The 25,507-nt window shown below is 41.6% G+C and overlaps 1 protein-coding gene across 1 annotated transcript in view; it reads left to right on the top strand.

Annotated features, from left to right (window-relative positions):
- Positions 1 to 7,608: 7,608 nt before the first annotated feature.
- Positions 7,609 to 25,507, top strand: part of SPPL3 (signal peptide peptidase like 3) — a gene marked incomplete at its 5' end in the record, with an annotated part of 49,116 nt that continues 31,217 nt past the window's right edge. Inside the window, 2 exons of the mRNA XM_019539404.1 lie at positions 7,609 to 7,715; positions 22,771 to 22,859. Of these exons, the coding sequence (XP_019394949.1) occupies positions 7,609 to 7,715; positions 22,771 to 22,859 (196 nt within the window). The remainder of the gene's footprint in view (positions 7,716 to 22,770; positions 22,860 to 25,507) is intronic.

The raw sequence follows: 25,507 nt of genomic DNA on the forward strand, positions 1-25,507 counted from the left end.
GCCATTAGTCATTTATCTAAGCTTGTTAGTTTTCTGAATGAGAGTAGGAAAGACTTACCTTTTCTTTGCTTATCATAATCATGCAACAAGAGCCAACAGTTCTCTTTAGAATTTGTATTGACGTCAAGGGACAATTTCATTGCTGAGACCAAATGTGAAACAGGTCCTTTATGTTTTGGTAACACTAAATGTTTGACCGTCAGAAGAGTAGTGGAGACAGTGTATTTGAGAGCAGATTGCATCATTTTTGCACATTCACTGCAAATCTGGTTGACTTCCATTGCATAAAGCTTATTTCTGTGAAATACCTACATCGTTTCCTGGTTGCATCCTTCTGAAAAAATGTGGAACACAAGTTGTTTGTTTGCCCATCGGGGGACTAGAAAATAGGCTTATAATGAGATGTCATTGACCTCTGAGCAGAGCAATCTATCTCTTGGCTTGGTTACATTATAGATCGCCACTTACATTTCTGTTTGTTCCAAATATAAGTAAATTTTCAAATCTCTTTTGTCTGGTTTCTGATTTGCATTAAAAAAATCTGTGTGGGTTTCAAAGAGATCACACTTCCAAACCATTCATGTAATTCCATCACTTACTGTATATTCCTGTTTTGGCTCTAAGATTAAGTGATTAGAAGCTGCCATCTCAGGGTCAAGGCTTTTAATCCGTTAGCATACTGACCAACATTTTAGGAAGCCAACTTTCTGGAAGCATGTCTATACTCAGGCTGTATAAAGAGGGGAGAGGTTTGTTTTTTTTTAATTGACATCACCTTTAATGCTTTAAAGTTAAACTTCTGTGCAGTCCACTTGTGAAATGAGCAGACTTCCAGGTATTTGCATCTGGTAGCAAACCTCTAGCTCAGTTGTTTTCAACCTGTGGTCTGCAGACCCCTGGGGGTCTGCAGACTGTCTTAGGGGTCCACAAAAGATGACTATGATTAAAAAAAATATGTGACTACCCACAATTATAATTCATCTCCATTCAAAAATTTTTAGGGGTCTGCAAATGAGAAAAGGTTAAAAACCACTGCTCTAACCACATTTAGAGAACTCTGAGTGTCCCTTGTTTTGAGTAGCATTGTATAGTTGTTTTTAGTGTTTGTCCATGTCGTGCTATGACAAAGGAGTGGTTTGTAGGACTTCCCATCAAGCCATGAAGAAAAATGGTTACAGCTCCCTTGGATCTATTTGGTGAGTAAGGCTTCTTGATGACAGCCCCAGTGACACTGACTTTTACTAGGAAGTTAATTCTGATACCAAGCTTGAGTTATTTAGGAAACATCCTGCTAAAAGAGAGGCTGGGAAAAGACAGTGTTCTCCATTGTGAAATCACCAGAGCGCTCCATTTGCACTGCTTTTCTGGGTAGGATAAAAACATCTTCATGGTTTCTGCTTATCTGTATAGGTGCGATAGCCTGCTGTGCAACTAGCCTTTGAAGCAGTACTAGAGGGTTATACAAACAGTGTTTTACTACTTATCTTAATGCAGTGAAAGAAACTGAATTTAAAAGCATGCAATTCAAAATAAGTCTCCATGAATTGTACTTGTAATAGGCGTTTGATCCTGTAACATCCCAGCTGAGCCATATGATTAATATCTGAACATCTCAAACCTTGCTTTTTGAATAAGTACTAATATCTAATAGTTGTGATGACATAGTGTTTCCTGTCATCTATGTAACTAGTAGACGAGCCTTTTGTGCAGGAAGTAAAGAATGAAGCAAATGGAGCCTTGCCTAGGAGCCTACTGTATTGTATAATATAGCCTATTAACTAAATATAGTTTCCCCTTCTCACTACTTATACTTATAAATGCCCATTCTCAGCTATATGTAAATCAGCTAATAAGTTAAGGGTAATATTTTTCACTCCCTCCAGCCTTTCAGTCTTTAAATCCCTGCATTTAATGAATATCTTTTATTACTCTGTGGGTCTTGGGTTTTAGAGTCTTTTCTGCTGTGGCCTGCGTTACAGAATTTATCCTCGTAACACTAGCAAGGTATTAAGTTCCCTGTGCAGTAAAGTGGGTTTCCTTTGGACTCCGAGGATGGAGAGTATGGATGTTCTAATACAGGGGTGGGCAAAATGGCGGATCTGGACTCTGTGTCCCAGAAGTCCCCTGCCTAGTTGCTGCAGCTGGTTTCCATGGAGACCCCAGTAGCAACAGTGTCATGACTGGCGGGGTGCAAGATGGAGCTGCTGTGGGCTTGCTTGGGGAGGCGCAGGGACAGGGGAAGGGTAGCTCCTGCTGCTGCATGCACCCCCAGGTAAACATGGTGGGGCATGTGCCCCCCAGATCTCTGTACAGGGTGAGGGCAGGCTGCCACTGCAGGCTTTGCCCCAGGTGACAAAATTCATTGCTATGGTGCTGCCCCCGGGCTTGGGTTCAAGACAGAGGTGCATTGATGCATTGGTCCATATTGTATCAGCACCAATAAAAGAAAAAGTTACATTATCAGCATTTGGCTATTTTTGGCTGCTGTGGCCAATAATGTCACAGATAAATGCCACATGTGTGCTTGCAGCTGCAGCATGCACGCAGTCGGGAGTGCGGCCCAGCAACTTGGAGAGCAGTTGTCTGGCTGGTAAATCTGTGGGGGGCCAGATCAAGGCCCCCATGGTGAGGGAGGAAATGGGGCTGGGGCAGAGTCAGAGGTATGTGCTGCCCAGCCAGGATGGGGGAGGGCATGGGACGGAGCTGTGGGGGGCTCATTCAGAGGTGCGGGGAGGCGGGGGGGCATGTGTCTCCCAGATTTCTGTGCAGGCCAAGGGTGGGATGCTCACTGTGGGCTCAGGGTCAGGGGCGGCACTGGTCTCTTCCTGGATAGGGGGCTATTCTCAGGGCGGGTGGCAGTGATGCTGGAAGTGGGAGCTATGGGGTGGGTATGGCAAATTTTGGGGTGGCTGTAGCCCACCATGTAACCTCCTGCCTGCCTGAGTGCAGCCCTGCCCAGCTCCCCCACTTTGGGAAGAGGTGGCACTGGGCAGCCTGCCCTCGCCCCACACAAATCTGGAGGGCACATGCCCCCATGCCTCCTCTGGGTTGCACACGGTGCGGGGAGCCGCCCCCACTCCTCAGCCTGCACAGCCCTCCTGATTGAGGAGACTGTGGCTCTGTCCTACACCTCACCCCGCCCCACCCTGGCAGGCAATGCCTGCCCTTGCCCCAGCCCTCCCTCATCATGGGACCCTCGATCTGTCCCTCCCATGCCCTTTTCCTTTCCTTCCCTCCCACAGACTTGCCAGCCTGGCAGCTTGCTCTCCAAGTTGCCAGCTGCCTATCAGCAGTTAAATCGATATCGGCCAATATAGCTGACTAGTAATCGGCCATCAGTATTGGCCAAAAAAATCATTGTCACTGCACCCCTAGTTTAAGGGCATCATGTCGAAGAGCAGGGGCTGAAGGGCTCCACACAGCCACTTGTAGGCACTGCTAAGCCAGACCCCTGTGCTGCAGCTGGCATGGTGCTGTTACATGTGCTCTTGGGGTGCATCCTGAGTACCGGTGCAGACTCCAGTGGAGTTTTGACCTTCTTGACCAGCATTACTAGCAGTATTCTGCAAACCAAATAATGTCCCCCATTAGAGCTAAAGCATCACTTGAAGACAGTGTTTGACACAAATGTATGTAGGCCATCATTGAGGTTGTGGGGGATGTGTACACACACACACACACACACACACACACGTGAGTGAGTGTGTGTAAACTGAGTATATTCAATATGGGGTAATTAGTAGTAGAGGTATCCAAAGGCTTCAGGTGGTATTGGAAACCCATGTTGCTGTGTACTGCATAGCCACAAGAGAAGAACATCTTTGCCCTTAGATGGTTTACTCTGTAAAGACCGTGTGGTGGCTGACTTACGTTCTAAACTCTCTGGCCAAGTACAGGCCTGGGCCAGAAGCTGAGGGGCACTAGAGCATGCCTTTCTGCTAGGCTAGAGTAGGTGATTTGGGCCAAGACTAGTTCACCCATCATGCGAGTGGGGGTTTATGTGGGAGGTGCAAAATATCGTGGGATGTTGGGGGACTGTGAGTTAATATGAATCTGGAGGGGATCTGGGACAGAAATTTGATAAATTGATTTAACCTAAATCAGCTAAATCTGATACTATATCCATCCAGGTTTATCTTAAGCCAGTTTTGGCAATTTTAGAAGTGGTTTATATGCACTGAATCTCTGTTATGTTACAGATGTGAACCTGCTTCCAATCACTTATACCCCAAATTTGGGGGCAGAGTTGTCTGTTCTACAGTAGTTGGCACAGTAGAACTATGGCAGTGACACTCTTGCAGTGTAAGAAAGAAGCATGAAATTGCTGTTTGTAGAGTCATTTTCTAAAAGCAGAACACCATCTCAGAAATTAAAATTACTGTTAAAAAAAGGCTGTGTCCTTTTCAGTATATCAGTACTGAGAACAAAATACTGCATTTATGCACTTCATGATGCAAGAAATGCAGCTACCTTTCCTGCTGCTTTATGTTGTTCCATTATTCCTTGCAGGAAATAGACCTGTACTTACTTAGGCCTTGGAAGGCACAAATAAAATACATACATTACTCTTAAAATGTGTGGTAACTTTAAGGTTATTTTGTTTTACATTTGCTCTATAAACATTTTTTTTATAACAGCAATATATGCAGTTTCCCCTTAACAGGCTTATTCCACAGCTTCTGCTGAAAGATGTAGGGGTTTTTTTAGTAATTTTAAACGGCTTATATCTCTGTAGTAGAGACCTGTATTTGGTTATGTTATTTGCTTTTAAGATGTTTATAAATGAAATCTTGAAAATGTCAAGGTATTTTTTTTTTTAGGTTTTCCTCTATTTTAATGATCTATTTTCTTAGTAATATTTATTCCTGAGGTTCATATTTGGTAACTTATCTAAAGGAAATATTTTTATAAATTAACTTTGTGTTCCACGCCTGTCCTCACTGCTAAAATTCAGGACAGGGAATTTTTGGTATTTTTTTAGAACTTTAGATTTAGATAACTTTTTAATAAGATATTTGAAAGATGATCATGTGTGTAGGAAGGATGCTTTCTCTTTTTGCTATATCAGGATATGTAAGTGCTCAGAAGATATTTAAAAAGTGAAACCACTGGGAGCATCATGTCTTGAGTTGGTGGTTTTGCTAAGGAATACCTTTGAAGACTAGCTAGCAGACTTTTGGGTTTTCTATCCTTTACTTAGTGGTAGAATTGTTTCAAGAGTTTGTCACTGTGGAGCGAGTTTTAAAGAGCTTGACTAGATGCTTGTGTAGTTTTAAATCTCTTGTGATCTTGTTCTGCTGCTGTCTTTTCAGTACTCTAAGGATTCTAAAGCAAAAACTGGAAGTAGAGGGTCAGGGGTAGGCAATATTTTTGGCCAGAGTGCTGAAAAAACTGCAGTGTCTATAAGTTGCTGGAGTGCCGGCATGCTAGAAAAACAAAACTGGGGTGAAGGTTACGTGGCAGGACACACTCATTGCATATTAATATGGTTAACAGTCATAGCAGTTAGATAGTGAAGAGGTATCTGGGGAGTTAGATGTCAGGCAGGGTATAACGTGTCATAAATCCAATGTCTATATTTAGTCCATGATTTTTTGTATCCAGGACGTTGATCAAGTGAAGTTCATAGGCTTGTCTCTGGGAAGTGTTTTGTAAGTTTGCTTTCAGGATTAGAACTGAGAGATTGGAGAGAGACCGGTTTTCTTGCGAGAAATGTGCCCCCACAGGTAATTGTCTTTGATAGATTTCTGGTGTGCGTTCATTCTGGTGCGCAGTTGTTTGGTTTCTCCTGTGTATTTCCATCATGTCATTTGGTGCATTGGATGAGAGCTATTACATTCCTGGAGGTGCAGCTGTAAGATGCAGAGATGGTGATGGCTCTGTTGTGGGGTGTAGTAATTGTGGGGGTGTTGGAGAAGTATTGGCAGGTTTTGCATTTCTTGTCATGGCATGGTCTGGATCCATTTGGTGTGTTCTGGGCCTGAGGAAGTTTGCTTTTGGTGATGAGGTTAGTGAGGTTTGGTGCTTGTTTGAAGGCTAGGATGGGTGGTTCTGGGAAGATCTCTTTAAGGATAGGGTCTCTTTCTAGTAAGGGTTGCAGTTGTTTGAGGATTTTCTGTGTGGGTTCAAGGGAGGGGTGATATGTCATAACCAGTATTATGCGATTTGAAAGGGTTTTTCTTCTGTACTGCAGCAGTTTTTCACATGGTATGCGGGTGGCTCTTCACGTGGTAGTCTGGGTGCAGGATTATGGGTGTTTTATGAGTTGTGCTGGTCTGCATCCTAAAAATTATGTTTTGGCACGAAGAGGATCATTTGGCAATGTATCTGACTATTACATATAAAATCCTAGATTACCTGTGCTGATAGAATTTCTGTAGCGCTGCAGTGAAACTGAAGCAATCCCAGTCCAAGCTAAACGTTTCATATCCAGCCTTAGATTAAGATGCATTTTGGTTTCTCTTGCAGCCTTAGGAAATGAGTGCTAGGAGTCTAATCACCTCTTACATTTGGCCATAAATATTCAAAACCTTGAACGCTGTCAAGTTGCAGCACTGAATCCTGCAATATTCAGGCTTCATAAATTAGCAGAAGATACCATATGTGCCCCAAGGAGCTTTCAGTAGAACCAGGACAATACAGGCCAGTACTGGAAACTGGAAGCAAAGACTTGACAAGGTGGAAACAGACATCATCAGATGTTGCATTTGTGCTGTCATAAAAAAGTGTGCGCTTTGGGGGCTTGAGGCACCTAACTTGTGCATCTTTCAAATTCCTGTGTAGGAGTGGGCCCCTCAAGCCCCAGGCAGACCTGCTTGGCTTTCCCTACTTAGAGATGCATCTTGGAGAATCTCGGGGCATACCTCTAAGCAGGTAAAGCCCCATGCAGGTCCTGATGTGGAGGCATGGGACCCAGGAAATCCCAAGTGCCCTGTACCCCCATGCCAGGACATGTCTTTGTGTGCCGTGCAAGAGATCCATGGGCAAGAGGGTACATGTTCCTTGTTGTCTCTCAGGAACAACCCTCCCCCCTCCCCCCCAAAGATGTATATTCTGGAGTTTATCTTCTGGGGAAATGTAGGCAGATAAGTTGGTTGCTTTTCAGTCATCCGGTGTTGAAACTTTCATCAGAAATCATCTATTAAAATATCTTCATCTTGTATGCAAGGTGTAATGGCAGTGCAACTAAGGATGTGTACTACAGCTGTTGTTCCTGTGATAGTGACCCTTGGTCCCTGTGATCACATTTAGTTATTATTTGTTAAACTCCTGTCACAGGACTTAAACAGGCTGTCTGGTGTATCCCTTGAGCAAGGTTTATTAGTTAGAATTGAAGCATCTTTCTCTTCCCACATGCTTTGACAAAAGCTTCTGTGTGTAGTGATAGTTATCACAAGCTTTGTTTGATTACTCTTGAATGTTGCAAAAAAACCCTTTCAAGTCTGGCATTGAATACTATAGGTTAATTAATAAACCTCCTAAGTTTTTTATTTGAGATCTGAAGGAATAGATAGTCTGGTGACTTAGCGATTATCCTGTGTGTGTTGTTATTATAAGACAGAAAATTATCAAATGACATTCAGAAGTGATAATCTATAGTGACACATCTGTACATTTTTTTTCTCTCTCAATTTCAGGGCATATTCCCTTGTGGATTCTAGTCAAGTATCTACGTTCCTGATTTCCATTCTTCTCATAGTCTACGGCAGCTTCAGGTAAGGCTGTTGTCTAAATCTTATGTTTATTGCTCAAATAAATACTTTGTTACAGAGAGTGAATGAATTCAGCACCTGTGTAGTCATGTGAAGGATTCCTTTCTAAGGAAGAAGAAACATCTGTTACTTAGTTTGGACTAGACTAGGGGCCAGCAAAGTCTGGCTCGCAGGCTGGATTGGGCCCATGGGAGGCTCCATTTCCCAGCAGCTCCTGCCTGTGTTGCTGCAGGTGGTTTCCATGGAGACCCCAGGAGCAGTGGTGCTGTGACAGTGTGGGGCCAGGGTTTCCATGGAGACCAGCCCCAGCAGTGCTGGCACAACATGTAGCTGGGTGGGGAGCTGCTCCGGGACTGGGATCTTTTGTGGCAGTGACAGTGAGGTCCAGAGCGGGGCAGAGCTGTGATCCGCTGCCTGCTGCAGCTCGGCAGGAGCTACCGGGAAATGGAGTTTGGCTGCTGGCCGGATCTGCCATTTTGCCCACCCCTGGACTAGAAGCAGCAAAGACTAGTATTTACTGGATTGCATCAAGTCTAACATTTTGAACTAAAAATGTGACTTGGTGCACACAATGAAGAAAAATGTATTTTAATTGCACACTTTATATGTTTAATAGTTTTAAATATATTTATCTGCTTGAAAGAAACATTTTTTCTTGCTGGTGTCTTTTAAGTACAAAAATCGTTACTAACCAGTCTCTGGTAAAATGATGAGAAATCCAAAACATGTAAAATTGCTTTATATTCCAAAGCCACTTGTGAAGTTCAGTTCTTGAATGGTCCAGTCGGAAACCCTTAAAAGGTGTTGATTACCACCACTGTGCATTGAACAGTCGTATATTGCAAAGGTTGACTTTTTTGATAGGCTGTTTGCCACCATTCTTAAAGATAGGCTGATATTGCTTTATATTTGGAAGATATGGTAAAGCCAGAGTAGCACTGAACCCAAGAAAGGGAGTCTTTAGGAAAATAAAATTTATAGGACATGTAAACAGAAGTGGCAGGGTATAAACTTTAACTGGTCAGATATATTAGGATGATTCGTGCATATTTAAAATATCATAGATTGAGGATAACTTTGAACCACTTTAACTCATGGAAAATGCTATGTATTTGAAAGTGAGTTTTTATCAAAGTTGTGCAACATTTTGTTTACTGTAGTTGTAATTTAGGATTTGGTATAGTGGCAAAAAGGAGCCATCCATATACTTTAGGAGGCTCTAAATTATTGGCTCCATCTTACAAACAGAAACAAACAGAACTTAAATGCAGAAGTTCAAGGCAACAAGCACCAGCAGCAACATAAAATCAGGAACTTGCACATTTAAATTGTCTTTCCCTTACAATAATTCTCTACTCGCCTTTAGTACTTCACAGATGAAGATGGGAGTGAATGAAGAAGTGCCATACACTAGTTCCTAATCTTAAAAAAACAACAGGACTTCAGCTCATGATGTGCTCTTACATTAGATTATGGAGAGAAATCTCCATTTTCTTTACTCTGTTAGGTTAACACAATTATTTTTACAAGTAATCATAGTGTGACATTTAGAGAAGAACTTAAGGATATAATTGTTGTTTAAGGAATTCAATTAAAATAGCAAGTTGCAAGTAGAAATTCATAAGTAACTAAAGGGTATTAAAAGATAGATGATGTTCCTTAGAAAAATAACTTTCTGAAGAAAGTTATCTATATAGTACCATCTTGAACAAGGAAATTGTGATCTCAAGCTATAGTCCTGAGCTCCATCCCAATAACATATAAAATTAAAGACAGAATAATACAGCCTATGGAAAAGTTAATGGTCTCAAAGAATTACCTCTGATTAATTTGTGCCTTTTTAAACTTACTCATTTATCCTATAGATTGAATAGTTCATAATGAGAACACAACTGAATGCATTTTTACTAATAAACTGAAATCTGGAATGCTCAGCTGTCTTTTGACAGAGTCCCTCAGGAAGTTCTTAGCTCTGCATTTCTCTTCTGTAAAATGGTATTGTGGAGATTCCACATTAACTATATGATTTCATGGTTTGCTCAGTTATAAATTAATATGATAAACTTAAGGTAAACACAAATTGAAGGAGTATCCTTTTCCAGCCCAAGTAACTCCTCTCCCCATCAATAAATATAGTATTTATTGTATAAGACAAATAAAGGCAATAAAGATGAAAGCAATATTTTTGGTGCTCAGTGACATATCCGGCTTTCTGTCTAACAGCATATGGAAGCACCTTTGTTTGCTGGTTTGACAGTTTTCCCCTACTCTAGCTAGACCGTGACCCTAACTTATTAGGAACTGATTCAGTTGCTAGTTAACTTCTGTCTCTTGTGCCACATGACTCTAAAGTGTGCATTTTGGAAGGTGAGGTATTTGACTCTACTGTGAAAAGTTTTCTCTGTGAATGCATGTTTTTGCAGGCAGATGTCCAAAGGATGGTAGAGTGAATTTTTTGAAAGAAATCTGTCAGGACCCAGTCTGTCCTTGGTACTGTATTTTGAATCAGTGTGGGTAAGACTTCCTTTCTGAGAAGAGCATAAATTAGTGCACACCTAGAATGCTGGAGATGAACAGTGCTAACATAAAGATCTGTTCCAACAGTACCCAAGCTGCATGTTGACCCAAAACAGTTGATTTATTTTTTTCTGATAGTTAAGAAGAGCAGTTGGTATACCTCAAGGGTAGACTAGCCTGTATCTTTATATCAATGTGCTGTGTTTATAATAGTGTATTCCACTATATATAATCTCTCTATACCAGGTAAATAAAACTACTATGTCTTCATATACAACTGTTGTAGCTAATCTGTACAGGATGCACACTAAAAGAAAAAATGTTCCCATGACACTGTATAGAATCCCAGTTGCAGAGATTTAATGAAATTTAGATACCATCCAGTTAGAAGTTTTTGCTATGTATGTACATATTTGTATACACCAAGAGTACTGTACCAGATCAAAGCGGTGGCCCAGTTAGGCTAGTGTAGTAATATTGAAAAATATTCAACAATCTTTTATAAAAAAGATTCAATATAACTGTATAGCAAGCTATTTTATACTTTTGGAGAAATGTCTTTTTGCCCTTTCCGTTAGCTAGCATATGGCCTACACCATGAGAATTGATAGCACATGTAAATTATTTAGCTTGTGGAGTCTATTCTTACTCAAAATATTTACCATTTACACTTTTAATTTGTTTCAGTGCCATCTTGAAATGCTGAAGCCTGCTAGCTAATTAGACTAGTATGAAATTAGCATTTGACTACACATACACCTATTATTCATGATGGTGTTTCCTGACTTAGCTTTCCAAAACCCAAAATATCATCATTTGTCAATCAGAAAAGCACATAAAAAATATCACCAAACAATAAAAACTTGCCAAAGTCTAAGAGAAAGAGAATAATAATAATTAGTTTTAAGGATGTTTTTCAAAACACCTTAACCAAACTGTCTTTGTATTGTTTTACTAATTATTAAACCAGTTGTATCTGAAAGCACAGTTAGACTAGAACACGCATTGTTTGCAGTCTGAACTTCATAAACTTCAACATTTTATTTCTGATTCCCTTTTATTCAAAAGCAGGATAGTAGGTTTATCAGGGGAGGTGTTTAGCTAGAGCATTACATGGTACGGTTTGTACAGTACATCCTTGGTTATCTGAAGCTTGGTTATCCAAATCTTGGATTATCTGAATATAAGCTTTGTTATATAATACTACCAGTATTAAGTTAGTAAAATAAACTCTTCTCTCTTTAATTTTTATTTACCATGTCTTTACATTTACGTTTAATACGGTAACTTGTAACTCCTTGTATAAGTTTTACAGTATTTAATAGAGGTCATGTTAAGTTTGGTGTTTTAAATAATGCATTATGCTGAGGATGTATATTCTTCACAAGAATCTGTGGTTTCATGTATCAAAAGAGGTCCAGTAATCTGAATTGCTTTTCACCACATAGTTTCCAAAGGGGGTCAGATAACCAAGGATTTGCTGTGTAGAATGGATACCTTATCTATAAAAGGCCTTGTTATTTCTAACTGTGACCAGGAATTGCATCTGAGAAATACAGGAATCTAAGCTTTTGGAATGCAGTTGCTTTTTTCTTGCTTTTATAAAGCACACCAGTGGATTTTCTAGAATGTCATAATAGAGTCATTATCTTGCACAGGTAATGTGGGAGAATATTGACAGTAAGACTACATGTTGCCTGTTCAGGACCATTATTAGAATCTGTGTTTAATCACAAGTCTTTCTGCAGGTTCTTTTGTCTCATCTTCCAGATGATAGTGCCCAGGATATAAATCGTAAAGGCCTAGATCTGTTTTCGTAACTTTTTAAAAACAAAAATCTTCAATCTTGAATAATTCAGTCTGCAGTAAGGTATAAACGTGTCCTTTTTTGGAAACCTATAGGGAAAATATATTTACCTTTAAAGAACTTCCTAGAAGTCTTTAGTAGTTATCACAGAGTAGACTGAAATTCACTCTGTCCCCCAAGTAATGTTCGCAGCAGGTATGTAATAGAGAAAATCTATGGAAAAAGGAGAAAGCCATTGATTGGACATAGAGAAAGGCATCTTGGTCCCTACATAATTTACATGCTATAGGAAGTAAATTTGGCATCAGATTTGTGGTCAGGAATGAACCAAATATTTCCTTTTAGATTGCTGGCAGGTGATTTCAACAGAATGCAGCAATAGGATCGGAAAGAATTGGGTGGGTAAATAATTTGGTTACAATTCATGTTCTTAAATTAATCTAATAGGAGAAGTTTTAAGGGAAAGAAAGCAAAGTCATAGGCTTGTAGTCTGATGGTACACTTAAGCAAGATTATCACAGAACAAGTACCAGGAAAACTTCTGTAGAAGCACGCAGCTCCAAAGGTATGAGACTGATTATCTTGCTGTGGGGGGGAAAAAAGGGAATTTTCTTTTACAAATTTGTGCTGGGTCAGGGATTTCAACTCTCAACTCTAACCCTCAGCCTCCCCTCTTACTGTGCTTATGGACAATGTTGTAGATTCTTGAAAAGACAAGTGGAATTGCTTAAAGCATTAAGTGTAAGGTGTGGAACTAAATGTACAAGTTCTGTGTTCAATTATGAGTTTGTATAATGCATCTTAATTGGCTTGGAATAATTTTATTTCATGTGAAATCTTAAAGATAAATTGAGGCCCTCCACTGATGGTTATACAGTTGCTTTCTTAGTATCACTTTACATTTTCTGTGTTAATCTAAATGTTGCGGTTACAGCCAGCTGATGGAAAAAGATGGCTAAACCTTTTGGGTGTGTCCACACGTGCAAGCACGTGCGCTTGCAGCAGCTGAAATAGAAGTGGTGCAAATTTGAGCCAGGGCTTTTTGCCTCAGCACATGTGCTCACACATGCACTTTGTTGTGGAGCAAATTGTGCCACTTGGGGCAAAATAACCCTGCCTGGCTCCTCCCAGATCTGCAGCCGGGAGAAGCTAGAGCCCGGGGCCAGCACCTGTGCTGTCCCCAGCAGTATAAAAAGCTGCCCTGTCTTGGCCCCATGTATACAAAAACCTGCCCTAGCAAGCAGCTCAGGGCTACTCACTCTCAGGAGCTTTTGGGGCCCAGCCAATTGGTACTACCCCTTGTACCAGCTGGACTGCTGTAGCAGCATCCTAGATCCATTTTTAAAAATGCCCCAAACTCCGTGTTCTTCCACAGTTAAAACAAAAAAACCACTACGTGTGTTCACACATGTGTGCACATGCATGCCCCCTCAGAGAGACAGAGATGTGTGTGCACACACACCTATAGAGAGGGACATGCACGCACACCCCCCCCCCAAGAGCTAGACAGACGCGCACACCCACACCTATAGAGAAAGAGCTATGAGTTGAGTAATGCCTTATTGATAGATTTACAATGTTAAAGCAGTTTGGAAGCCTACCAGTGTCTCTATCATCATGAAAAAATAAATTCTAAATACCTATATGAGTTGATGTTTTCTTCACACACGATGGGTGTGTGATGGGGGGGATGTGGTGTTTACAGGAAGAGGGTGAGAGAGAGTGTGGAGGAAGGTGGGTGTGTGTGTGTGGAGGGATATGGATTGGTCTTTGGGTGGGTGTGGGGCAATTGCTGGGGGGACTGGGTGTGGAGGACCTTGTGGGGGGAGCTGCTCAGGAGGTGTGGGTCCCTTGGCCCCCCACAGGATTTCATTTAGGGGTAGATCCAGGAGATGCAGTGGGGTGGCCACAACCCCTGGACCCCCTCCCGCCCCCAATTTGGCTGTGCCATGCAAGGGTAGCAAGTTCTGAGGTTACCACCTGGGCTCCTGTTGGAGCTCTGCAGATGCAGGGAGCTCTACGAGCTCAACAGCTCATCTCCATGAGCGCTGGCTGGAGCCACCACTTTAACATGGTTCCAGAGCCCAGGGGGCAAATGTTACTGTTGTTTGCCATCCCTCTTTCTCTTCCCCATCACCCGCTGAATTCAGCAGCAGGGGAGGAGAGGGGACATGTGGCAGCAGCACTCAGCCCCCAGGCTTTGGAATCATGTGATGTATTAAACTAATATAGCCAAAGGGAGTAATATCTGCTTCAGATATTTTAGTTTAAAGTATTAACCTATTAAACTGTTAACCAGTTTAAGGTTAGTAGTATGCCTTAAAACAGGGGCGGGCAATTATTTTGGGCAGAGGGCTGCTTACCGAGTTTTGGCAGGCTGTCGAGGGCCGCATGGGTACCTGTGCCCCTTGACAGGTACTCCACCCCTTTACAGGTGCCCTGCCCCCTGGTCACCATCTTGGCACCAATGTTCCAGGGCCAGCACCAGTGGGTTCAAAGTGGGGCATGGGCTGGCGGGGGTCTGTGGACCCGGGCTGGGCTGCATCAGCAGGGAAAGTGGGGAAGCTGGCCTGGTGACTTAGACCCCCTGCTGGCTGGGACCCTGTGCTCCTGCCACCCTGCTCTGGGCCTCACTGGCAGTGGCCCTGGAACACTGGTACAGGCCCCATGGTCCTGCTGGCTCCTCACCCACTCATTCCCAGTGCCCCCCAGCCCCATGGTGCAGGCAGGGGGGAGCACACAGCCCCAACCCCCTGCTCACTGGCAGGGAGGTAGCTGGTGCTGAACTCAGGGAAAAGCGGCCCCTCGCCTGCACCATGGCCAGTGCTCCCTGCTGCAGCTGCTTGCAGCTTGTGCAAGGCTGTCTGGAGCAGGCACAGGCAGCCCCACATGGGCTGGAAGCAGCTGCAGCATGGGGTGCCGGGCACGGGGTGGGTGAGGGGTGCTTTTCCCAGCGCTCAGCACCAGCTTGTAACTCAGGCCTGCTGCCAGGCTGGGCCGGGGCCCGCACTGGCTCCAGGCTCACCCGTAGTGCTGTGTGAGGTGACAGCAGCTGCAGCTCCCCCACTTGCTGAACTTAGCAGTGTTGGCAGCTGCTGCCCACCCGGAGCTCACGCACTGAGCAGCCCAGAGGCGGCGGTGACAAACACTGCCTGGCATGGCAAGTCAGGGGGCCACAGCTGCTCCCACCATGCACAGTACTGTGGGCAAGCCCAGAGCTGCAATGTGTGCATGATGGTGTTTTGCACAGCCCTAGTTAGTAGGCCTATGAGAATAGGGAAGTATTCGATTCGGATTCAGCCAATTCAGAGGACAGTGATTCAATTCAGAGATTCGGATCGCTGTGCCAAATCGATTTGACTGAATCAGCTTTGGAAGATTCAGCACTGATTCGAAGAGATTCGGAGATTCAAAGATTTGGCCATAGAAAATAATTGGGAATCACTCAAGTATCTATAACTTTGTCCTTTTTTGGGTGATTCAGCCCCTTCTTAGGGCTTGAAGCCTGCAAAGTTTCAAGGGGATAGGTGCAAGGGTTTCTGGGAAACTGCACCTCAGGCTGCTGACAAGCAAAACTCTTGACATGGGTGATGGTGTCTGTGTTAAGGCATACCCTCACTGATGCTGGGCCTCTACGTGACAAGGTAGTGTGCCCTGATGAGGTTTCCTCCTCCCCTGCAGCCTCATTCCAGTGCACCACTTTAAATAACAACAGATTAGCACATGCCATGGGGCTGTCTCTGCCTGCTCCAGATAGCCCCACGCAGGCTGCGAGTGGCTGAAGCAGGGAGTGTGGGCCACGTGGCAGGGAAGGGTTGCTTTCCTCTGTGCCAGGAAGGAACAGGTAAGGAGCCCAGGGAAAAGTTGAGCACGGGGGTGGGGGCAGGAAAGCGGCCCTTCCCTTGCCCCGTAGCCAGCACTCCCTGCTGCAGCTGCTTGCAACCTGCACGGGGCTGTCTGGGGCAGGCACAGGCAGCCCCAGGTGGGCTGCAAGCAGTTGCAGTGCAGGGCGTCAGCCACGGGGCGGGCGAGGGGCCACTCCCCCCCCACGCTAAGCTTTTCCCTGGGCCACAATTCTCTGGGGTCCCCCCTGCCCTTCCCCCTTACCTGCAGTTCCGGTGCGGGGGAGCCATGTGGTCCCAGGCCAGAAGCCCCCACTGGGGCTTCTGGCTGGAGTGGGGCTGGGCCGGGAGGCTTTGCTGTTGTGGGAGCCTGGGTCCTGCTGCCCTTGGTTCCTGTAATTTTTTACAGGAACCAAGGGCAGAGAAATATTCATTTTCTGAATTTTTTTAGGGGCCACAAGGGTTGGATAAAATGGCCTTGCCCACAGGCCATATTTTTCCCACCCCTACCTTAAACTATTAAGTGGTTTTAAGGCATCCTGTTTCTCATTTGGGGAAAAAATAGTTCAGCTGACAGTCATACATGCTGTATCACCTTATTTTCTTATTTTAAAACTCATTTCACTGCCTGTATTTGAAACATCCTGTGCCCAGGGTAGGTAAATACATCTTCATTAATAGTTAGTTCATTATCATCCTGTTGGTCAAACAGGCAGTTTTTTTCTGATTCTGGGACTGAATATTCTGCCTCTGATGCATCTGAGCTATTGGATTGCAGTACATTGTGTTGATGTAAGCTCCTGGGATAGCTAACAAGACATGTTTGAAGAAAAGCTGTATTGTATGCAGTTGTGTAGTGTGTCTGTACTACATTATCTGTTCCAGGTGCCATATTACCTCAACCATAACACTGTGTTGAAGAAACTGTACATTGCAGGTTTTATACTAAAGATTAAGCCATTTTCCCTTTTCCACCCCAAAATGCCCTACTGCCAATTATTTTCTGAATACATAAGTTGGCAGGTGGCTGGGCATATCGCTCCTTGGCCTCAGTGGGTTTTTACAGGGAGAATAAATCTTGTCCAACCAACCAGAAAACTTTCAGGAGAAAGTGTCATTCCTCAATCTTTACATGGCTTCTTCCTTGTCTGGTGTTGGGTTTTGTTTTTTGTTTTTTTTTCATAGTCAGAGATGCTCCCTTGAGAACTATGGCTTCTCCTCCCCCTTTTTTGTCAGCTGTACTTCAGTTACCTTTTCTTAATGTGAGAGTAGTGCAATATCTTTGTTGCATAAAGCTTTTCATGCTTATTATGTAGAAGCAAAGTGGTGACTGGACAAACTAGCTTGTGATTTCAGGCTTCCTCTTGTGCTGAGGGGGGCTGCCTCTCTTGCCAGATAGTCTTCTGGATGTGAATGTTTGCTTTTTCTTGGTAGCTGGGAGACTAAAACCAACATAAACTTTTCCCAATAATTGTGAAGGAAAAAAATGGTCTGCCCTATGTCCTATGGGAAGCTTAGCCACTGTTTGCAGTCATTTTCAGCCAGAATAAAAAGAAACCAGATGTAAAATTAATTGGGTAGTATGTTACTCTTATTTGTTTTGATCTGTAGCTAGACCCTTTGTGTTAGGCTTTGCCAGGGGAATATCCTCACGGTTCTCAGATGTGTTGAGACCTTTGGTGCTGTTTGCTATTGTCAGGAAAGAGACGGCTACATCTGGTCTGTAAGTTGGTATTTTGTGAGCAGTTTCAGTGGCATAGATGTAATGCCCTCTGTAATATCCTGTCAGTCCTCAGCAGTAATCACTACTGAATGTTGTCAAGTACAAAGCATAGGTTTTGGTTCCTCCCTGTGCTATTTCTCTAGCTATTTACTGACTTGATACTGCAGCTTTTAATTAATTTAGCCCAATTAAAATCAGGCTCTACTATGCCAGGCTTCAGTTCTTGCCTCTCCCAGGGTTTGCATTGAGAGGGAATGAATGTATTATCCTTTGATCAGAGCAAGGGAGAATTTCTCAATGTATTTTGCATTTTTGCAAGAGTCTGTAGCTGAAGCTTTTAAAAAGTTGAGTAATATGAAACCCTTAGTGTCTGTCATATGGGTATTTTTTTTCCTCCAAGTTTTCTCCGAGGCTGTGTGGCAATGGAAGTGATCCATAGTTGAAACTGAACTTCTGTACTTGTAACATGCCAGCAGCTTAGTCATTACTTTGGCCTTAGCATAACCCTACGGAAGATTTCCCTGTGGGAGGCTAAGTCATGCCTGCTTTGGAACATGGCTTTAGAACTCCTACCAAGTTGTGCTGTTAGGATACATAAGGCAAGCAACTGTGCAGAATGCCTGCTGTTTTTCAGGTCAGAGTTTCTGGCTGACTTCTCTGGAAGTTTCCCAAAAGTTGAAAAATTACCCAGTTAAAAGAGTTTCAATTTCTGTTTCACTTTTGGTCCAACAGTGTCTCAGTTTAATTTTACATTAGAAAGCCCAGTTATGCACTGGCTATATAGTATTGATTTTTTTCAGTTTTTGAGAATTTTATAGTGGAGAACCAGGACAAATAAAAGAGCAGCAGGTGGGTTTTGCTTTGTTTGGTACATAATTGTGGCAATATCTTGGCATGAAAGCCATTTGTTTGTTGGCAACAATAAGACAGCTGAAAAGCACCTTCATAGTTAATGCCAATTCCATATCAATTGAATGATTCTTTTTAACACTTAAGTTCTTATGTTCTTTAAAATACTTTCCTTATCTTTTTTTGAAACTACCTTTGCTTCACATCTTCTGTGTTGCAGGAAAAGGAATGGGGGCAAAGCAAAGCAAATCAGTGTGGCAAATGCCACAACAGAGGAGGAAGGAAGGGGCGAGAGAGCTTTAGAAAACAGGGAAGCAGACGAGAGTGCAAAGCTTGAATTACTAAATGTTGTACATGGATTGCTTTTTCTTGCGGCAACTATATTTTTGCTATAGTGTTCAATAAGCAAGTTTTTAAAACGATTTATAAAATGGCCCTGTGTTTAAGCAGGGTGGATTGATTTAACTCATGATTTAAATAATGATTTTAATCAACTTTTTTCATTTATTTAAGTTTCTAAAGAAAAATATTCTCATTAGTTGATGAACTGTTAAAGCATGTTGATTTACAACTAAATAAATAGTCTTTCCCTACATTTGGTACATTTTTTCCTACCAGAGAAGATCTGTTCTATTTACATTTCTTATTAAAGCAATTTTGTAGCTTAATACTTTCAGATTCTCATTCATTTTACTACTTATGTCAGAAGGTAGTAAATGATATATTGTTTATTTACTAGATAATTGTTTTGCTCATCATTTGTATTCAACATCTGTGATGGTTTTGCCAGAATGTTTGACTCAGCCCTTCAAGCAGTAATTGACCTGCTGTGCTATATTTATAAAGTTTGGGCTCAAAAGTTAGAATCAAAGATAAAACATTTTTTTCTTTCTATAGATAAGCATGCAGCCTATAAGTCAGTAAGGTAGAAGTTCATAAATTCAGAACATCCTTTTTTTGTTTAAATATTTTAATAGACAGTAGGTCTTAACATAGTTTCATAGCTGGTAGGGTTGGAAGGGACCTGAGCAGATCATCAGATCTGACCCCCTGCCACGGAAGGAAAAAGTACTGGGGTCAGATGACCCCAGCAAGGTGTTCATCTAGCCTTGTCTTAAAGACCTCCAGGGTAGGAGCCAGCACCACTTCTCTTGGAAGTTGGTTCCAGATCTGTTTTGTATTCAGATATCAGTTTAAGTAGGTTCCTATTTAAAAGGGAAAAAAATCCTTATTGAAATAAGATTCAATATATTTTAATTAAAAATCTATTTTCTATTAATTTGGAAAAAAACAAACCTACTTATTTTTATTAACCCAGTGTTTGACATGTAGTCTTTTGCAGTGTCTCAATTTAGGCAGCTGTGGTACCTGTCTTTAGCTTCCCCCCCAAGCACCAGAGGTGGGACAACACTGCTAGGCCACAGTTTGACAAGTTTAACACCCTAATTTAAAAAAAAACAACTTATGTGGGATGGTGATATTAAATAAGGCCATATATAACTTTCATGGATTTAAATATGATTCACCAAGGAAAAACCAGCACAAAATAAGTGCAGCACAAAATTGTACAGCGATAGACTGCCAGAGGTAAACCTTTTGTGCATTTGAAAGTGATAGTTTTAATGCCTGCAGTGTTGTGGAAAAGGCTAAACCCATGTTTGTCTACATCTCCTTAACTAATGCTGATTTTTTTTTCCTTTTATTCCTAGTGTAGTTGAAATAATAAAGCTTGTTTGTTTTTGTACACTAGTAATATTGATAACATGAGAGTCATACCAATAAAAATAAAGCTTTTTTTAAATACTGATAAATTGTTTGTTGCTGTAGAACCAATGGAGAGCATATACAGTGCTGCTTGGTGGTTAGTTGTTTGTGGAGCAATGAAGTAAGTTCACAAGTGGGTTGTGGATAATTTAGGTAGTGTATCAGACCAGAAAGTGTCCTTACATATTATGTTAGTGGCATTGCTGTGGCTGTCCTCCTTTCACTTCCCCTCCTGTGTACAGGAAGGATGGAGCAGCTTCTCCCTGTGTCTTTTCCAGACTAGGGTCACTTCTGGAAGGCACAGGAGCCTTTCCCCCAGATCCATTTCTCCTGGGAACAAGCTAAGCCACAGGAAAGTGTGCAGATGTTCAGTCTCCTGAGAGAAACTCTTTTGGTTCTACTGGGAGTACATCTGTACATGGCTTAGGTAGAAGAGGATTGGACTTTCTTGTATGTTTAGTTTATCATCCAAGATAGGACCTTTGGTGAAATTCTAGATTTTCTAAGAAGCATTGTCAAAAATTAATAGAATCTGTTTGAGGTTAGATCAGAACGAAGGTGTAACAGCAGTGGAAATAGCCTTTCATGTTTATAGCTTCGTAAACAAATATATCAAAATAGATTCATCAAAACAAATCAAGATAAGGATGTTACTCTTGAGTTGGACCTCAAAGTCAGGTCATCAGCTCCTGTGATTGGAATTTATTTAATATGATGAATTTATGATAGTGGATACAAAGTTTCTTTCCATTCTTTTATTTGTTCTGTATGCATGGATAAGGTAATTGCTTGTATCATTTAGGCTTTGCAGAAACTTCTTAAATCTGCTGGATGAAGTCCTGCTTGCTTATTATTTTATAAGTTAATGTTAAAATTGTAAATGCATAACAATAGTTTAAAGAGGCAGGAAATGATACATGTGGGGGGTTTTTTGTTTGTTTTTAAACAACCACAATCTACATCAGTTACAAATTGATGAATTATGAATGATAGATTCAAGAATGGTCTTGGAGGCATATGCAGTGAGTGGTCACGGTGGGTGTGCTTGTTTTTGTCTAGTATGTGCAGTCATGGGAAAAGTTTATGAAAAATGTAACTAGTAAAAGTTAAAAATTAGTGCCCTTTAAAATTAACTTGAGTTAAGTTAAAAGTTAAATATTTCTACTTTCAACTAGTTAAAAGGTAAGTTAAAAAGAGAGTAACTAGTTGAAAGTTAAGTTGATTCATGAGAAATGTGTGAATCGTGGTGAATTGCCTCTTAGCATTATTTTTCATTTTCAAATGCAGTGAGTGGGTTTCTTTTCCATAAGCCCCCAGAAGCACACTAATTTACTTGGAACTCACCCTGTTTTACCTGAAAACAATGTTATACTTGCCATACAGTTTTCAGAATAACAATTTACCAATACCTGTGTAATGTTAGATCCTTCTCATCTCCATATGAAGAAGTACTGTATAAAAGTAAATGCATCATAAAAGTATACCAGAATAACAGAAAGGAGATATTCATAGCCAGGTGACAAATGAAAGCAATTTCCACAGAAAACCTCTTTTCTTACAAATTTTATTGCTCAAAAGGTAAAAAAAAAGGATATGAAATGCATCTGAATTAGAAATAATGAAAGTGTCTGAAAATCAAAAATAAACTGAAATGAGAAAAGCAGTTTAAATGAGAAAAAGAAAGTTCAGTTGCATAGCAGAAACCATGTAAACATGCTTATTGAACTTCAGCAAAAGTTGCATTTCAAAATTTACAATTTTGCTCTTCTGGCTTGCAAAACTAAGCTTCCACTACTGAACAATCGCACTACATGGGCAGGTGAGGGAATCCTTGTGTTACAATGGATGAATATTTTTTTCATAGTAGATGACATCTCTGATAAGTTTCTCACAGACGAGAAGTAATGCTCAACTTCTTGGGTCCTGGGCTGCTGGTTTTGATCTTCATTAAAATTAAAGTCATCATCTGCTTCACCCTCATTACTTGCTCCCACTCTTATTGGGACCAGTGTCTCTGCTTGCTTGTGTTTGTTCTCTCTCCTGCAGCCAGCTGGCGGCCCTGTTGACTTCTGCAAATGTAGAGAAAATGCCAGCATGAACTAAGGAACTCTGGGACTTGTTCTTAAGAGACCATCTCTCATAGGAAGGCACACTATTTTCTCTCTCTCAAAACGAGAAGTCCTAGACTTTCAGTAAAGAAATAGCATTCCATGTAAGTCCTCCAGAGTGGCTGTCAGGAAAAACTCTGGGAAAGCTGGATTTCAATTTTTTTTAACTTATACTTTAAAAAAAGTTAAAATTAACCTTTTTAACTAGTTAAAATTAAAAGTTAGTCATTTCTTTAACTTTAACTAGTTAATTCCCATGACTATGTGCAGTATAGTACAAGAAAAATAGGTGACTCTTAAACATAGTATTTTTGTGTTATGGTGGAGCAATAACAATACTATAGCTAAAGTTGCCTTAGAGTTTCTTTGTAGCTGTGTAACAACTGTACAACAGAACTTTAATGTGGACTTCAAAATTGGTTTGTCAAGTTTCCTTTCTTTCTTTCAGGTCCCTTAATATGGACTTCGAGAATCAAGACAAGGAAAAAGACAGTACCAGCTCAGCTGGGTCTTTCAATGGCAACAGCACCAATAACAGTAAGGACTTCTTTTTTTCTCTTCTTTCTTCCCTTATTCAGTCCAGTCTGGCCTACAGTATACTGAACGGTAGAAGTTGTGGTGCTGTTAGGAAATCTGTGCCCACAGATTTTTTAACATTCTTGCGTCATTTGAAATTAGGTTCACAAGTTACTTGCGTCACAGTTGGACTATGTATTATGGGAAGTGGAAGACTGCCCTGCTTTGTCCTTTTGAACAATTACTGTGCATCTGGGAAAGTGAAGAAGGAATTTTGGGGTTGTTGGTTAAGCACACTAACAAGTTGTTTTTCTGTCAAAATGATTAGGAATGAAGTTAACAATTTTGTTATCATTTTTGTAGATACTTATTTTCTTAAAAATCCCATCAAGGGGGCTGCAGCATACACTCCTATTCTGGTGTGGGAAACTGAGGCACATGCAATTTAACAGCCTTGCCCAAAGCAAAAGCAAATGTATCAAAGCCACAGTCAGAACTTAGATATTCCTTTATCACAGACTTCTTGCCACCAAACTGTATTGTTTCTCTGCCATTTTATACCATACAACATAGCTTCTAGGTTTAAAGAAATTGGTTTTGTTAATTTTTTTTAAAAATTTGATTACAGGTCCTTGAGGAAGGAAAATGATATTCATGGAATATGAGGAATATAGCCTCTTTGCCCATGAAACTGAAATTTAGTCATGGTTCAGTAATTTGAGGGTTTTGGGGAGCATGAAAATGTATGCTAATCTGTGCAGGTTATCCATTTATTCAAGCGTGCAAACATATTCCTGCGCCTTACTAGCTATATGTGCATCGTAAAACTTCATTCTTAACATCTTTTCTGCCTAAATTTGCCTGCCACAGTGTTGGATTTGTTTCTGAGCAGTTAGAGATTAGGGTAGTTCTGCACCTACTAAATTACACTTTGTTGATTTTTGTATCAGTTAAGTTATTAATTTGTCAGCAGAAACTTTGGGACTCAGTGCCCAGTAACTCAGATTTTAGATTCTGTATTAAGAAAGGATTGCCTGTTACTTGCAGTCAAACCTAAAAATTAGAGCCTGCAGTTGTGTGAAATTTGAGGGCATCAGTCAGGTTCGAGCCCCAGCTTCCTCAAATAGTTTTGTCAACTCTTCATTTCAAATTTTGCATTGGTCCATTTGTTTTCCTACTTCAAAGCTCAATCATTTCTCTCTCTATGGGAGAGCTATGGGAAGAATTATTTTACCTTTTGTGCATCTAAATAGCAGCTTTCTAGTTGTGTAAGTAATATTGCTACTATGTATGGGTAGCGATACTGTTTCCCTTGTAATGTGGACATGTAAGCTTGTGCATGTATAGACTTAACGTGCATAATACAATGCACTGATTGGTCAGGGACATGGCTAAGTGCAAATCCTTGAAAAACCATGTACTGAAGAGGGAGAGAACCCTTTAATGTTTTTAGCCTCAAAAGCTGAATAGTTAGGGCACTTGTCTAGGAAGCCAAAAACATGGATTCTTGGCCCAGAAGGGGTTTGAACCTGCATGCCTGACTTCCCAGCACAGTATTTTAACCACCACACCACAAATTAGTCCCTTCTCCAGAACTCCTTTTGAAGCTGAGCCATTACCCCTTATATTTAATTGTCATTGTAATTGTAAAATGGATAAACAGCAGTGCACTGGAGAGGTTTCTGCCCCATCAGGAGCAAGGGTCCAAATGAGATCCCAGGGGCCTCTCTGTTTCAAAGGGGCATGTTTCACTGAGCTACATGCCCTCTAATGTGTTCTCTTCCTCCTGCCCCTGTATCTCACTATTGTGAGCTACCGGGGGTGGGGAGTTTGGGTTTGTGTATTGCTAAACCTGTATTGTGGTGGCTAGAGCACTGTGCTGGGAAATCAGAAAGATGCAGGTTCCAAATAACTCAGCTGTTGGGACTAGAACATGGGGAGGTTGTCCTCCTCCCTGTTACACTTAGTACTTGTGGGTTTCTGACTGGATAGCTTTTTGAGTTAGACACCGGTACACATCCAGAATGAGAGTGTGTAGGTGCTTATATGTAGATGCCCAGCATGTGTAGCTTGCCGCACATGCTCAGTTTATATGTACATGCTTGCACATCCACTCTGAAGTGGAAGTAGAATCACAACCTGTACATAAGTAGGGACCTGCCTAACTTGAAGCAGCTGCCTTTGGATTTCACAGTCTTGCTGTGGCATTGTGCACCTTTTCTGGGGCAGAGTGCAGGGGTGGGGGGATTGACACGCTTCTGGCTGAGGGACCCTGGAAGTCCTGTCTAGGAGAATTGCCCTGCCTGTTTTCAGCTGTATTTTACCATTCTTAAGGTCACTAAGGTGATCAACATGGAAACCTTCAGTGTGATCCGTATTTGAAAAATCGTGCCTTCAAGTATAAAGTTTAGAGCAGGGATAGGCAACCCCCAGCACGTGTGGCAATTAGTGGCCCAGGAGGCATGCAAGGAAATTGTTTAAAAAAAATGTTTTTTTAAGTTGTTGCTCTGGGCTCTCTGGAGCAGCTGCAGGTCCCAGCACTGCAGCAGGCACCAGAGGTGGAGTCAGGAGAACGCAGACGGGGACTAGCTTCCCGGATTAAGGACAATAAGAAGTCCTTCTTCAAATACATAGGGGGTAAAAAGAGGGTCCCGGGTAATGTGGGGCCC

The sequence above is a fragment of the Crocodylus porosus genome, unplaced genomic scaffold (assembly GCF_001723895.1).
Source record: "Crocodylus porosus isolate Cpor-Errol unplaced genomic scaffold, CroPor_comp1, whole genome shotgun sequence".
NCBI classification, from domain to species: domain Eukaryota; kingdom Metazoa; phylum Chordata; order Crocodylia; family Crocodylidae; genus Crocodylus; species Crocodylus porosus.